Consider the following 16830-nt stretch of genomic DNA (forward strand, 5'->3'; position numbering starts at 1 on the left):
ATGGTTTCCCGTAGTGTATGATTTTTATCAATTTCTGGAAGGAGCATTGGGATACCTCTGATCCAGTTATCTCACTGCCTCTGGAAGGGATAGGGTGGCAATATAAAAAGACCAACCTCAGAGAATCCGGCTGTTTTGGAGTGAGCAATAAGATTGGAAGCGCACCTCAATCACCAGCTCTTTCCCTGATTTTGCTGCTGTTTCGATAGAACCTGGAGACATGATGCATACCTTGTTTTTACTGGGTAAGTCCAAGAAATTGGAAAGAGAGCAGTGAGATTCTGCACTATGGGAACCAGTACAGCTTTGTACTTCCTTGGAGACTACTGTAGCTATTGGTCAGCTGTAGCCACTGACCATTGGCAGGTGAGGGCAGCAGTTCAGGATATCCTGGCGACTGTGTCTAGTGGACTGAGGTTGGCTCAAGATTGTGTCTGTTGCTCCAGTGGATCTTGGAGGTGGGGCTCCTGGTTGTATTTTAAGTTATGTGCTGATAGAATACGTGTGTATGAAGAGGGAGGAAGTCTTGCCCTGCTCATTCCAAGGAGTCCAGGGTCAGATTTTTAAAAAGCATTTAAGCACCTGAAGATGTAGATAGGCACACGGTGGGACTTCCAAAAGCATCCCATTGATCTTAGGCACCAAGACACTTGACAGTCATACTAAGAACTCAGGTATCTCATACAAAAGTCCATTTGAACTAGATCCCTCTGCCTATTAGAGGGAGTCTGGCTATATCCCCAATTTTACACTGAACTTCATGGCTCCTACAGGGATAGGAAAATCTCTGCTTCAGGGTACTAAAACCCAATGATTCACAGCAGGTGAGATGATCTCTCCACACTCAGAGCAGCTGATAATTCCAGCAGGAAACCCATATTAGGTGCCCCGAAAGGAAGAGCAGTGGCCTGTCCTTTGAATCATCTGGCTCCTGCGTTGAGCCCTAATTCTCTTCCATGTATCCAGGTGGGGTTCACTTTAACACAGAGGACACCAAGTAGACACTGTTAGCATCTCTTTATTTTTGTACCGCAAATATAGAAGAATACATTTATCTGGCTTGAAATTGCATAGAAGCAGACTTGGTATCTACTATACACAGTGACCCAAAGGGTAGGTCGGCAAGCAATGTTGCCATAAGCAGAGGTAACAACAAATCAAAAGCAGTTCAGTTAAATATGTCTATGCTGCAATTAAACAGGCTGGCCTGGGTCAGCTGTCTGGCTATGTACGTTTGGGTATCGGACTGGAGTGCAACCACCTTAAGAGGTCCCATTGCTCTGCCTCCAGTCTGAGCATCTATGCTGCAATTTTACAGCCTCCAAGACTGAGCCCCACCTCTGCTGAGACAGGGCTGCCACAGACATTGAATTGCAGTGTAGACCTAAGCGATGGTACTGCCCCTCATAAACATGGGAACTGTTTGTTGGGTTCTTTATGCTGCAAACCATTGCTGGTACACCTGTGGCAGTCAGAGCTGTAATTAACATAGGTTTGCTGAGAAAAATGCTTAGTTTTGAAGCAGTTATACTGATATATCTGCCTTTTTTGGCAGTATAATGTATTGTGTGTGAGAGAGAGAAGATAAAATGGCAAAAGCTGCATCAGTACAAGGAATGCGTTCCTTTTATAGTGCAGCTATACCAGTAAAACACCTCTAAAGTAGACCTGTCCAAAGATTTGAGAACCAGAGAGAAAGAAACCAACTTTAGGAAAGAGTTGTGATATGGCTGTGGAGGTGATCTTCCATCAATGGAATACCTACTTAGTTTGAAGTGTATTTAAAAGTGGGTGTCAGAAGAAGATACAAACTTGCTGGGGAGGCAGCAGAGGAAATCAAGGGAAAAAAGGATATAAATAGAGCCCTGCAAATCCATAGATACCAGCTTTATATCTGCAGGTATTCACATCCGTGGATATGGATGCAAATATCCATGGCACATTTTTGCGGATACAAATGTTGTATCTAGAACCCTGCAAATTTGCAGATATCTGCTTTATATCCCTGCTCATTTTTGTGTATGCAGATACACAATTTTGTATCTGTGCAGAGCTCTAGATATAAAAGGAGGTGTGAGAGGGAAGCAGTGAAGGCAGAAAGTTAATTCTAAAAAGAAAGACAAATTAAGACTCCCAATTAATTTGGTTTTTCTCTCTAAATTGTAACATAATCGGACTGTGAAAAGCAACATCAATCAAAGCAAATATGTATAAGATTAGATGCAGGTCCTGATTTCAAGAGAGTCTTAACCCTTCAAGTGTGAAGCCATCTTACTCACCAACCTGGGGGGGGGGGGGTGAAGCTATAAACTATTGCTTCCAGGCCTCAGCTGCTAGTGTAATGTCTCCTTTGATCCCGACACATGACTCAAAGGTCATCTTTACTTTCCCGATGTCTTCCGCCATCATCTGTCTGCCAGGCAATGGAAAGTTGTCCATTAACTTCAAGCAGGGGTGAATTAGGACTATATACAAATGCGAAGAAGCAGTATTTATATATACCCATCTATTTAAAAAAAAATAATTTGGGGGCTACACTAAATTATTAAAGCACAAAGCTAAATACAAAATTAAAAGACCCATCAAACGGAGCAGGACTTTTTTACAACATTCCCGTGGGTGGTGGATGTGCCAAAGAGGAGTCTGAAATAATCCCAGTGTCCCATTTTCATGTACTTCCTCTGCCAGAACCAAATCCTTTGGAACTTTGCCACCATCAGGCTTGAGCTCCTTCCAGCATAAATAGGCCTTCAGGACTATGTCGTGTGCCATTGGTGTGGTTAGTTTTGTCTACAGTAGTAAGATTTTGGATTGGACATACATCAGCATCATGATGGGAATTATTAGCAGCTGTCTTCTACTTCAAGCCCAGCATACTGTTTGTGGGTAGGATTTTCAAAGGCAGGTAAGTGAGTTGAGCATGTACAACCCATTGAACTTTAATAGGACTGTTGCTCTTCACTCACATGCATTTGAACTGCTTCCTTCCCCATTACTGTTGGTAACTGGTCCATGTGTGCAGCTCCCTGTTCTAGCCTGCTCATGGGAGGCTCCAGTTAGAATCACCTATGCATCCGGAAGAGGTGGGTTCTTTTTCCTGGAAGGACTTGATGATGATACACTAGGTCTCGATCCCCTCCCCAGTTAGGTTTTGTGTTACTATTGGTGGTGCACAGCTGCATGTGCCTTGGTGCACATAAAAATGTACTCTGCGCATAGAAAAGATTAGAGGAAACATTGGTTGTGAGTGAGCCATGGGAGTGAAAATGTCGCCTGAAATAGGGCAGAGTTGAATGCAGGGCAGAGGTATGCAACTGAGCAGAGGCAGAATGGGAACGGGGGCCTCAAGAGTTCATAGATTCAGGCTGGTAGCGAAAGAAGGGTAGCTGCTCCTCACTGGCATATACCAGAAGTGGCTGTGTAGCGAGGCAGAAAACATGCTTAGCCTCTGGAAGGAGGAAGACTTGCTCATTGGTGTGTCTGCTGGTCAGTTAAGGATCTCATTGAGGAGACCCAAGGATAAACACTGTCTGTTACTCCCCACTGGAAGGGTGGGGGCTAGGCTGCCAAACCTCAGAGCTGGGAGGGGAAGGTGGATAAATGATGAGATGTTTTTGGGCCTATAACCAGTACTGTCTTTACCATATTCTCTTTTATTTGGCAGGCTCTAACCTGCCTAATCAGATTAGGAACCTTTTAAGATAACAATTCTTCCTGAACAGGGACCTGCCTCCTTAACAGATAGGGTTGTATTCTTAAGAGATCAAGAAGAAAACATATGCAACTGTCAGCCCTCCCTCAAGAAAAGACAGGTGCATAAGACCAAGCTGTGATTTGGCCTTCCAAGGTGGCTAACGTAGCCAGTCTTGCTTAATGAAGAAGTATTTTAAAATTTTATGGTCAAATAAAACTCCTTGGTGGTTTCCCTTCAAGCTGCACACCTTGTTCAGTCAAGTCTATCTCAGAGGAGTTTCTATATTATGTATTTAAACAAGAGCCCACTGTGTCTGTGTGTCTCTCTCTCTCTCTCTCTCTATATATATATATATATATATAGAGAGAGAGAGAGAGAGAGAAGCCCAATGTCTGTGACTTTGTAATGCTGAAATTCTGTCTGTTGCCTCTGGGTGGCGCTGTTGCATGAGTCACATCTTTCCTGTCCTGCCATGGTGCTTGGCTGATTTCTGCGCTGCTCAGCTGGGCTGCTGTGGGGTAGCCCAAACGGTCACTTGCTCCCCCGTGGTGGCCCGGCAGAGTGGCACAGAAGTCAGCTGAGCGCCACAGCAGGAGGCGAAGGGGGGCAAGGCGGGGCAATGACATGTCGTGTGACAGCGGCTCCAGGCCCCACCCCCAGCCATGAACATCACTGCCTCGCCTCCCACAGTGGTGCTCGGCTGACTTCTGTGCAGCTCAGCCAGGCTGCCGCACAGGAGCAAGTGGCGCAAGCGGCCATTTGGGCTCCGCGCTCTCTGTACACGAGGAGGAGGGGAAGAGAGAGACAGAGAGAGAGGCAGAAGGTGGCGGAGAGTTGGGGGGGGGGGAAGGCAGTAGGAGGGGAGGGAGAGAGAGAGACGGAATGAGAGACCGGAGGCTCAGGAGAGAAAGGGAATTGGAAGTGGACAAGAGACCCGTAAATCTTGTCTAATGTAGAACTAGCCAATAGCCCATCATAAATGGCCCTAAATCTTCAGTTTACAGCAATGGGGCCACTATAGTGTAGGCTACTACTGCTGAATTCTGTGTCCTTTTAAAAATAAAGTTAATCCCAAGTAAAGTCCATTGAAAGAAAGAGAAAGTCCAGTTCTCACAATATAGTGTAGTTAGGCCTTGATTAGAACTTTTCCCAAACCTCCAGGGTCAGGAACTGTGAGGTAAGTTAGCCTCTGAGGTAAGAAGCAAGTTCTCTTCAACCAGGCAAAGGGACACAATCAACTCATTACTTAGTTTTAAAATACTTATTTTTTAAATCTTCATGTTTTTAAAAACATCCTCTCCAGGGAGCCTGAAACAATATTTCCCCCTCTCCCCACTTCTGTTTTTCTCAGTTGCAGCATTGATTTCAATGCTCCTCTAGTATTACTGCTGATAAAGCAAGTGCAAACATGGCTGTTGTTTGGTTACTTCCCTGTCAGTGCACCAGCATCACTGGAATGTGCAAAGCTCTGGGGAACACAATGGCCTTTATAAGTTAACTACTGCTGCCACAGCATGTGATTTTTGGTATGTTAGATCAAAAGAGTGGTTATGTTGTTTGTCATTTCCAGCCAACTGTAACAATTGGATGGTAGGTTGTTTTTTTTTTTTTCACCTGAGCAGACTGTGTGTGACTCCTTTCATGAACCACTGGACTCTGAGTCAGTGCAGCGATGCCATTGTTATTTATATCCTGAAATCAGTGGCACTGGCTCAATTGGAGGGAATATGCCTGATGGCCTCAAGTAGCAAATGCAATATTCCCCATTAGGTTGGGAATCCAGTGTGTCAGAGGATGTGGCAGAACACTTTTGAAATTAGAATATTACCCATCTGAAACATGAATGGAGGAAATAAGTGACCAAAGAAAGAGTTCCAATTTGCCCTTTGAAATACACACACTCCCAGTGTGAGGTCCTGACCTTTGGAAGAACATATCCTGTAACATCTCCTGTTATACAGGCGTAACACTTAAGTCGTCTGACAAGGACAGGCCAGAGTCTCTCTCTCTTGATGTTTTCTCTGGTTTACAAAAAGGCTTCCCATCCCTGTGCAGACTGGTGCTCCTCAGCACACCTGCTCTCCCCACGGCCAAAGCGGAAGGCCGATCAGTGACATAGTAGAGATCATCGTACGCATAATTCACATTGCCGCAAGGGAAAGTCTGGAGCTTCACCAGTTCTATTCCTCCGATATTCCTGTGAGGACAGTGGCTTCTGCTTGGAGAGGCTGGCGAGGCCCGAGAACTAGGAGAGGAGCTGCAGTTTCCATCAAAACCCGAATCTTCTCGCTCTGTGGTTGCTTTGAGCTTAGCATTGGGACAAGACCGGCAGATATTCTCCATTACCCAGGATCCATAGGTTGGGTTCCAAAGGTCTTTGGTTTTGTGTGGTCTGCCTGATTCCAGTCTCTGGTTTGAGGTCTGTTGGAACCATGACCCGCTGTTGGAATCAGTGAGGCACGGTAGGCTGGGACCTCTGACAGCCCAATTGCCAAGATTCTCCACCAGCAGCTCCTGTGGACATTGTCCAACTTTCTGCCCTGCATGATGGGTTTCTAATGGCATGGGAGCCAGCTGAGGTGTGAGGGATGGGTTCACTAGGAAAGGAACCATCCCACTGGAACTATTTGGGCACATCACAGAGCTCCCCTCATCCTCAGATGCTGGTCCACATTCAATGGGCAGCTCTGTGTTGATCACATCTGGGTCCTGAAACAAAAAGGATTCAGTAATCACATTTTAGACCCTGAGTGGGCCCAGTTGCCTCTTCCACACCGTATCAGAAAAGTGAGATCACATTAGCAGTGTTTAGGGCAAGCTGTGTGTACTGCAGCCATGCATTGTGCAAGCTGCCGCAATACCATTTATGATTTGCCAGGATGTATTTTATCTTAGGGTTTCTTTTTAATAAGGGTTGCCATTTTGTGATGCCTTATTGATATGAATGACTAGACAGTGATCGCCAACATCTAATAATTTCTTCTTGTATCTTAAGGTAGGTTTGGATTTAGAACTCCAGCAGCAAAAGGCTAGCAGCTTATCAACCCTTCATGCCCTCTTACCCCCCTCTTTCTTGCCAGGTCAACTGTGGCTTTCAAGGAAGTCTGAAAAACACTTTAGTGAAATATGGACCTTAGAAGGTGTGATGGACTCTGGAAACCTTTCCATCCCAAATCTACAGACTCTTCATTACTGAAAGAGCTGACAGGTGGAAGTATTTTTCCCAGGAAGGGATTTGGGGCATACTATTGGGGGGAAGAGGGGATGAACAGGTGAGATATGAGAGCTGTCCAGAAGCACAAATGAAAAGACGAGCTGAATTACAGGCCAAGCACAAGGGGAACTGGGACTGTAATTGGCCAATCAGAATGATCCATTCTCTCTGTTTTGGGTGGGAATGTTGGTATCATAGGATGGTCTGGATGCCATAAACAAGTAAACACTTAAATCCGAAAGGCTGATACCTGGGTGCAGTACTTGATTCTTTCCAGAATGGTGGAGAAATTGGGCCGGTATTCTGGGCTGTGCTGCCAACATTGTGTCATGATCCGGTAACTTGAGACATAAATAAATATTAGTGCCAATTAAAAATGATGATAAATCAAACCCACAAATCTATATGGCTCCATTTTTTCATATCTGTCTCTAGGCCCAGATCGCAGGTCCAGAAGAACTGCACTCAGAATAGGATCTAAGGGGCAGGACAAAATTGGCCATATGTCACTTTCACATTCTCTGAGCCTGGGGGCTGCAATTAAAACAAACTTGGTACTACTCTAATTTGTGCCCAGCTATCAATAATTCCAATGGAATTTCCAAAGAGCAGCAGTACATGCTCCAGTCATGCTCTCTGGCCATATATCTGATATGCTTCCTAAAGCAGGAGAGTATTCCCCACATCAGGGAAAACTACTGGTAGTTGGTGACACAGAAACTGCAGAACTGGAGCCTATAATTTTAATTGTATGAAGTTTATTGGTGTTGAAAGTTCTGGGTTATCCGCACTAGACACTGAAGTCATGGTTTTATTCACAGAACAGGTATAACATGGAAACAGTGATATAACCTTCCATGCTTTGCCCTGCCTATGTTTTGGAAGGACCTGTTGGCATGAGGTGTGTGTACAGCTAACTCTCCCATTCCCGCTGGAGCCTGGGCCTCTCTGCTGGGACTACCAAAATGGCTAACAATGAATTGTATTCTCAGCTTAAACATCCATTAACCTCTGGGGAAAACCTAGGGTAAATAGTTGTTTTTCTTTTGTGTGTAGAGGGGATGGCAGCCAGCTTGAATGTTTACTAGCCTTTGACGTAGGTCTAAGGGTGAGGGGAGAGATACTCACACAGGCCCTGGGCAGTTCTTTGGTGGATCCATTCTTCCTCCACTAGTGACAAATTCCAGCACCTCCTGGTTGGTTTTGCAAGGATAGGGCATGTAGCCTAATGAGAAGATCTCCCACAGCAGCACACCAAAGGACCTGCCACAGAAACCAGCCAACAATGCCCCTTAGGCTTTGATTCGTACCTTACCGGCTGTAGAGCTTGGTGTAAAAGGCCTTCAGATAACACTTCCTTGGTGCAACATCATAAAGCTCCAGATTAATCAGACAGACAAAAAATAGTGTGGCATTTGGTTTTCTCTATACTTGAAAGATAATTTGGATGAACTGGGGTGTGGGGGGTGATTTTAAATCGGAACAACTCCATGTGTAGACAAGCCCTTAGATGCAATTTGGATTGTCACCCAAACCTAATTTTGTGCAGTTCCAAAATGTCATAACTAATTTTAAAGTGTGGTTTCTCTCTGCACTGCATGGTTCTGGTTGGTTATGGAAGTGGAAATACCAAAGCACTGTTAAGGTGGCATATCTGGCTTGACTGGAAACATAAAAGTATCACACATGGCATGAGATTGCTGTAGACTCGAGATGTTTGTGTAGGTGTACAAACATCTGAGTGTTCATAATACAAGAACAAGGGGCCATTGAATGAAATGGAAAGGCCACAAGTTTAAAATTGATCAGAGCTAACTCTTTTACACGATACATTTAATCTAATACATTTGCTGTCATCATACCAGTATTTCACCAACCCCTAGCTGATGGGAGCTAGAAAGAAATTTCTGGTATAGGCAGGTTATATTTATAATCATTTATTACAATTGAACACCTTCCTTTGAAATGTCTGGTACTGGCCACTGGCTCATCTGCTTTGATACGACAAATAAATCTAGTCCTAATCTTTTCGAGGTCTGCGCATCGCTAATTAAATTCATCATCAGAGAACTGGGTCAGTGTGGCATTGGAAACAATGTGTCAGGGTAGCTTTAGGAGGATGCTGGTCTGATAAGACACAGCCCTTGACAAACGACACCGTATTTCCCTGTACTTTTTCCCAAATGCTGTATTTCTGGAGGGGCTTAGTTAAAATTGAAAAAGTGTATCAAAGGCATTTATATAATTTCCTCAGCAAGTAGCTAGAGTTTCTGCTTAAATCTAGTGTCATTTTTTTATTACAGTGTCTCTGCATTAAAATATGCCAAAGCAAAGGCGTAATCCTGTGTGATTATAGAGATAGCAGCACTTAAGCATGCTTGTCAGCCAGGGATGCTGAGTGACAGATGCTGAGGGATGACAAGTTAGAAGTGTCTGACAGTGATTTTATTGAATCCCAGACTCCTGCTTGTTGGATTTTTAAAACTGCTTTAATATCAGGCATTTAAACAGCCCTTCCTTTCCACACTTTGCTGCCACATACTGCAAGCATGCAGTACTGCAGCCAGCTTTTGCAACCTGGGCATGCACCCCCACTACCTTTAGCATAGTTGTAAGGCAGGGGTGTCCAAACTTTTTTCAAAGAGGGCCAGATTTGAAGAAGTGAACATGCGTGAGGTCCGTCCCCGCACTCTCAGCCCCAAGGCGGAGGGCTCGCAGGGTCGGAGGCGGACAGAGAGCACAGGACACGCCGGCCTCATGGCGGCCCGGGGGCAGGGCGAACCCGCAGCCGAGCGGGGGAGCGGGGCTGCGGACGTGCCCTACAGGGAAGGCTCTAGGACCACGGAGGCCATGGGCGGCGGCGGCGGTGGCGCAGCCGGAAGCGGTGTGCTGGGCGCGCCAGTTCAAAAGAGCACTGGGGAGCCAGGAGAGGGGGAGGAAGCGGGGGCCGTATTAAATCGGAACACGGGCCGCAATTGGCCCGCGGGCCGGACTTTGGACATGCCTGTTGTAAGGGCATTACAACACTGACCAAGATGCAGACTCCGGTTCCTTACATCCACAGGCTGCAACCCCTGACAGCGGAAAGCTCTGCTGGAGCCAGGGGTGCAAATTGGCTGTAAGACCTGCTCTGCTAGATGGCCCTGAACCTCCTGAAGCAGCCCACTTGGGAAATATATTTATTAAGCATATTTTCCAGGCAGATTCTGCCAATGGGTCCCTACCAGGTAGAGAGCAGCTGCATCTGCCCTCCGTGATTAACTCAAGTCAAAGGGAAGATTTCTTGATTTCTCCTGGTAAGTCTTTGGGCAACTTTACCATGTTTAAAGTTTTATCTGCAAGATGGCCTCCATTCCCAGTGACTCTCAGACATTTGCGGACTCCCTAACCCAGCCCCTGGTGTGCAGAAGAAAGGTAATGGTCACCAGGTATCAGTCTTGGAGGTGAAGATCCCCTCTAGGAAAGCCTCTGGTGGCATCCACTTGACAGGCAGCATGGCTCTCCCTCCTTTGCGATAGTAGCTTGCCCTGGGAAGATCAAAGTCAAGGAAAATTAAGGGCTTAGAATCAAATTCCACAGTGGCTGAAAGGGGTCAGATGAAGAATGAGTTTTCCCCACTCCATCCCAATTGGGGGGGGGGGGGGGGGAGAAGAGAATAAACCCGGCCAATTATGTAAGAGAACTGATCAGCAAGTACTTTGTAACCCTCAAGAGCTGATAAAAGAGACTAACATGAATTCTTTAAAGATAATTCCTGGGAAAAACAGGTCTTTGCACAAGTTCAAAAAACTTAGCCTCCTCCATCACTGACCTGGAGGCCAACAGCTGAACTGGGGCCTCCGGAAGAATCCGCTTACTTTTGGACTGCCAGATGAATGTTTAACTTTGTATCCTGTTTTCCCATCACTGAAACACCACTAATAGAGACTGGTTCCTAAATGATTCCCTGGGCTTGGTTTCTCCCTTTTGCCTGCTCTTTGTAGGGTCACCTATACTGGTGCAAACTGAATGGGAAACAGGTCTCAAATGCAAACATTTTGAGTTGGGAAAGTTTTTACACACACTTTGCACAAGTATCTAAAGTGCAAGGCAACAGTGCAAATACCTTGGGTTTTGTCCTTTTTTTTTTTTTAAAATTAAGAGCACCAATTGCCCATTGGCTGCAATTGGTGAATGCATTTGTGCATGCTAGTCTGGACACCACAAACATTAGTGGTGTGTCCCAGGGCCCGGCCAGGAACACACATACACGTAAAGTCCAGATTATCATGTGCAAAAATGTAGGTTCAGTGCTTATCAAACTCTTGTCATTTGAGAACCCCAAAGCTTTTCAAATGGAGGCGTGGACCCCATGTGAAATCTTAGACATTGTCTGCAGATCTCCAGGGGTCTGTGGAACACAGGTTGAAAACCACTGTGTTAACTGATAAACAATTAATAGGAGTAAATACTCTAGTGTAGACAACACCCTTAAAGATCATGGCTGGTTCCACTAGGGCGATTGAAGCGAGGCTGCTATGAGACAGACTTTTCAGCCATATATATGATCCCTCCGCACTCTGGAGATGTCATTTCATTTACTTTTCTCCAAGAAAATGGAACCCTCTCAACTCTTACCTGTAGATATCTCGGGCCATTCCAAAATCACCAATTTTGGCTACTCGCCCTGGCCCAGTGCAGGTCAGCAGGCAGTTCCTTGCAGCTATGTCCCTTAAAAGAGAAATGTAGCGATAAATTGGAATACATTATGAAATGGTTACCAGGATAACTGTACTCTCTACACATCTTGGTCTCTCTGGGTGTTACCCCCACTTCAGGTGGCAGGATTCAAGCTGTCACCTATTTTTTAGGGTAGAAACATGTATTTCTCCCACTCTCAGGCCAGGTGGCAGTCCTCTGTATCAACAGTGATCACCATAGCAGATCTGACCTGGGGAAAAACCTTGCAGTTCCTTAGGGGCACAGCTGCTGGAACTAGGGGTGCTGCTGCATGCCCTGGCTTGAAAAGGTTTCCATTACACAGAGGGTTTATAGTTTGATTCAATAGCTCTCAGCACTCCCACTGTACAAATTGTTCCAGCACCCCAGTCTCAGGACAATCTTCTTAACGTACATGCAACATGCCTTAGATGGCAGCTGACGAGTATTCATCATCAAATTTGGTCTGCCGGTTGGCTCCTTAGATTCCCTGGTTTGTGACAGGTACTGATGGGGAGTCAATGTGAACTCTAATCCATCTCACCCTCCTCCCCCCGCCCCCGGGTCCTCCTCCTCCTCCCCACACACTTAGGGACAATGACTGTGGTAATTAGTGACCAAGCAGCTTCCTTAAAGTAGCATTTATTTAGATTAAAAGCATATCAGGAAAAGAGTCCTAAAAGCAATAAACCAACTTAAATTGCAAAGCCTTCATTTCCCTAACTCTTACCATCCCCTAGATCTGAACTTTGTTAGACTTTCTCTGCCAAGTAGGGTTGCCAGATGGTTTAACTAAAAATACTGACCCTCCCCCCCAAAAAAACCCACCAAGGAAAAGGTTCTGTTGAGAAAAAAAAAGGAGGGAGTGGGGGGAGAGACCAAAGTTGTTGAGCAAACAACCCCTAGAGTTAAGCTAAAAAAATAAAAAATAAAACAGCATGATCCCTTTAAGAAAAGCCTTTGAAGCTTTTTGTTGGAAGCCATCTTGTTTTCCTGATCCAGCCAGAAGACAACTTCCCTGCAGAACCAGGTAAGTGGGGGGCTCCCAGGGACTCCGGGACCCTGAAGGCGGCCCGGAGGAGGGGCTAAGGGGCTAGGTGTGTGTAGGGTTGCTGAGTGTGTGTAGGTTGCCAGGTGTCCAGTATTTTCTGCTCCTGGCAGGGGGAAAAAACAGAAAATACCGGACATTTTTAGGTGTCCGGTATTTTCGGCATTTTTTTTACTGGACAAGAGGTGAAAATACTGGACTGTCCAGGTCAATATCAGACACCTGGCAACCCTAATGCCAAGTCCATCTGTGCCAGCCTGACTGCTAGACAGTAGCTCACTAGTGAACCTTAGCGAGAGGCTTTTCCTTTGATCTCTAATTCCCAACCTGGCAAAAACCATTTATATGTTTTGTTAGTCTTTAAAGTGCTACAGACCATTTGTTGTTTTTTAAGTTTTTACTGCTTGGGTTTTGGAGACATGATCTAGGATGTCTGACACCAATGGCTGAAACCCATTGTCTTTTTTGTGTGTACTTAGATGTTCTTCCCAGTCCTTCATCCCGTAGACATTATGTTAAATCAATCAATTCACTCAGGAAATTCTTATAACTTCACTATAAATTACATAATCTCAGCAAACTGGTTACATATCAATATTCTTAGATTCACAGCTTTTATCGTACACATAACATGATTGCATATCAGCTCCATTTCTGTCACATCTTAAATATTTAGGGATTTTTTCAAGGATTATAGGCACCAATCTGGTGAGCTTTACATGAATAACCCTTACTCCCACACATGACCACATTGAAATTAATCCATAGTAGGATTAGGCCCTTATTTGTTACAAAACGACTGCTATGGTGTTATAATTCTTACTAATGGTAATTCATCTACAAATCTCAAAGCATTTTACAAGGGTAAGCACCATCTCCATTATATACAGCAGGAAACTGAATCAGAGCTCACACAGTGAGTCAATATTAGAATCCAGTCAGAATTGGTCCCAGAATTGGTAAAGGATTGGTCCCAGGACTGAACCTTGGGGGACACCACTAGTTACCCCTCTCCAATCTGACAATTTACCATTTATTCCTACCCTTTGTTTCTGATGTGCATTACTTTACACTTATCCACATTAAATTTCATTTGCCATTTTGTTGCCCAATCACTCAGTTTGGTGAGATCTTCTTGGAGTCCCTCAGTCTGCTTCTGTCTTGACTATCCTAAACAGTTTGCTATCATCTGCAAACTTTACTACGTCACTGCTTACCCCTTTCTCCAGATCATTTATGAATAAGTTGAAAAGGACTGGTCCCAGGACTGACCCTTGGGGTACACCACTAGTTACCCCTCTCCAATCTGAACATTTACCATTTATTCCTAACCTTTGTTTCCTGTCTTTTAGCCAGTTCTCAATCCAAGAAAGGACCTTCCCTCTTATCCCCTGGCCATGTAATTTACATAAGAGCCTTTGGTGAGGGACCTTGTCAAAGGCTTTCTGAAAATCCAAGTATACTATATCTACTGGATCCCCCTTGTCTGCATGTTTGTTAACCCCTTCAAAAAACTCTAATAGATTAGTAAGACAGGATTTCCCTTTACAGAAACCATGTTGACTTTTGTCCAACAAATTATGTTCTTCTACATGCTTCACAATTTTATTCTTTACTATTGTTTCGACTAATTTGCCCGGTACTGAAGTTAGACTTACCGGTCTGTAATTGCCAGGATCGCCTCTAGAGCCCTTTTTAAATATTGGTGTCACGTTGGCTACCTTCCAGTCATTAGGTACAGAAGCTGATTTAAAGGATAGGTTACAAACTACAGATAATAGCTCAGCAATTTCCCATTTGAGTTCTTTTAGAACACTTGGATGAATGCCATCCGCTCCCGGAGATTTGTTAACATTAAGTTTTTCTATTTGTTCCAAAACCTCCTCTAATGACACTTCAATCCGGGACAGTTCCTCAGATTCACCACCCACAAAGGACGGTGCAGATTGGGGAATCTCCCCAACGTCCTCAGCCGTGAAGACTGAAGCAAAGAAATCATTTAGTTTCTCCGCAATGGCTTTATCGTCCTGGATTGCTCCTTTTATAGCTTGATCATCTAGGGGACCCACAGGTTTTTTAGCAGGCTTCCTGCTTCTACTGTACTTAAAAAACAATTTGTTATTTCTTTTTGAGTTTTTGGCTAGCTGTTCCTCAAAATCTTTTTTTGCTTTTCTTATTACATTTTTACACTTGATTTGACAGTGTTTATGTTCCTTTCTATTTATCTCACTAGGATTGGACTTCCACTTCCTAAAAGATACCTTTTTGTCCTTCACTGCTTCTTTTACATGGTGGTTAAGCCACGGTGACACTGTTTTAGGTCTCTTGCTATGTTTTTTAATTTGGGGTATACATTTAAGTTGGGCCTCTATTATGGTGTCTTTAAAAAGTTTCCATGCAGCTTTCAGGGATTTGGCTCTAGTCACTGTGCCTTTTAATTTCTGTTTAACTAACCTCCTCATTTTTGTGTAATTCCCCTTTTTGAAATTAAATGCCAGGGTGCTGGACTGCTGAGGTGTTCTTCCCACCACAGGAATGTTGAATGTTATTATATTATGGTCACTATTCCCAAGTGGTCCTGTAACGGTTATTTCCTGGACCTGATCCTGCACTCCACTCAGGACTAAAGAGGATTGCCTCTCCCCTTGTGGGTTCCTGCACCAGCTGCTCCAAGAAGCAGTCATTTAAGCCATTCAGAAATTTCATCTCGGCTTCTCTTCCTGAGATGACATGTATCCAGTCAATATGGGGGTAATTAAAATCCCCCATTATTATAGAGTTCTCTATTTTGGTAGCCTCTCTAATCTCCCTCAGCATTTCAATGTCAGTATCGCTGTCCTGCTCAGGTGGTCGATAATATATCCCTACTGCTAATTTCTTATTATTGGAGCATGGAATTTCTATCCATAACGATTCTATGGAACATGTTGATTCATTTAATATTTTTATTTCATTTGATTCTACATTATCTTTCACATACAGTGCCACTCCGCCACACACCCGGCCTGCTCTATCCTTTTGATATATTTTATATCCCGGTATGATTGTGTCCCACAGATTTTCCTCATTCCACCAGGTTTCAGTGATGCCTATTATGTCAATCTCCTCATTTAATACGAGGTACTCCAGTTCACCCATCTTATTAGTCAGACTCCTAGCATTTGCGTACAAGCACTTTAAAAATTTGCCACTGCTTATTTGTCTGCCCTTCCCTGATGCATTGGATTCCTTTGAATGCAGTTGTTTGTCTGCTCTGGCCCATGGTTTGTCCTCTCCCCTCCTCTCTTTCTGACTACAGCTTAGAGAGTCTCTATCAATGGATTCTCCTTTAAGAGAAGTCTCCCTCCGATTTACATGCATCTCCTCACCAATCGGCTTTCCCCCATCTCTTTAGTGTAAAAACTGCTCTACGGTCTTTTTAATGTGTAGTGCCAGTTGTCTGGCTCCTCCCTGGTTTAGGTGGAGCCCGTCCTTCCTGTATAGGCTCCCCCTCTCCCAGAAGTGTCCCCAGTTCCTAATAAATCTAAACCCCTCTTCCCTACACCATCGTCTCATCCACACATTGAAACTCTGAAGCTCTGCCTGCCTACCTGGCCCTGCGCGTGGAACTGGAAGCATTTCCGAAAATGCCACCATAGAGGTCCTGGATTTCAGTCTCTTTCCTAGCAGCCTAAATTTGGCCTCCAGGACATCTCTCCTACCCTTCCCTAAGGCTTAGAGTAAACATCTGAGTCACCAGAGATGTTGAACACTCCACTGTGAAGATTCTCGGCTGTGGAAAAGAGACAGTTTCTATGACAGCTATGATACTCCTCAGCCTCTTGCATGCAATTCATCTTCTGATGAGCACGTCCTTTGTCACACTAAATGTATTGAGTAAGCGGGAGCACATACCTGTATCCGCCCAGGAGGAGCTGCAGAAAGGAAGTGTAACTCAGGACACCCATCTGAGTTAGAATTCTTCTGCAGCTCCTGCTTTGTAATATATTTTTTTTACAGTCTGAAAAATCAGACCACCAAACTTTTTTACTGACACAGTCTTATGCAATATAAAGATGGCTCAAAAGGACAAAAATGAACAATATTCCATGTGCATGTGTACACAATTCTATTCCTATTACAGTCCCCCCCTTGGCCCAAACTATCCCTGCTCCAGACTCTCTTCCTATCCTGGGA

The 16830-nt window shown here is 44.5% G+C and overlaps 1 protein-coding gene across 8 annotated transcripts in view; it reads right to left on the minus strand.

Moving 5' to 3' along the window:
* Nucleotides 1–1572: 1572 nt before the first annotated feature.
* Nucleotides 1573–16830, minus strand: part of LTK (leukocyte receptor tyrosine kinase) — a 160669-nt gene continuing 145411 nt past the window's right edge. For 7 of the 8 annotated variants that reach the window (XM_075927151.1, XM_075927148.1, XM_075927150.1 and 4 more), the window contains 5 exons: nucleotides 11526–11618; nucleotides 10334–10435; nucleotides 8037–8171; nucleotides 7159–7249; nucleotides 5289–6403 (listed from right to left, as the gene is read on the minus strand). In XM_075927151.1, the coding sequence (XP_075783266.1) occupies nucleotides 5648–6403; nucleotides 7159–7249; nucleotides 8037–8171; nucleotides 10334–10435; nucleotides 11526–11618 (1177 nt within the window). In that variant the 3' untranslated portion in view covers nucleotides 5289–5647. Of the gene's footprint in view, nucleotides 2414–5288; nucleotides 6404–7158; nucleotides 7250–8036; nucleotides 8172–10333; nucleotides 10436–11525; nucleotides 11619–16830 lie in introns of those variants that run through there. The other variant, XM_075927149.1, reaches the window with a different exon arrangement.

This window comes from Pelodiscus sinensis, chromosome 4 (assembly GCF_049634645.1).
Source record: "Pelodiscus sinensis isolate JC-2024 chromosome 4, ASM4963464v1, whole genome shotgun sequence".
Lineage (NCBI taxonomy): Eukaryota > Metazoa > Chordata > Testudines > Trionychidae > Pelodiscus > Pelodiscus sinensis.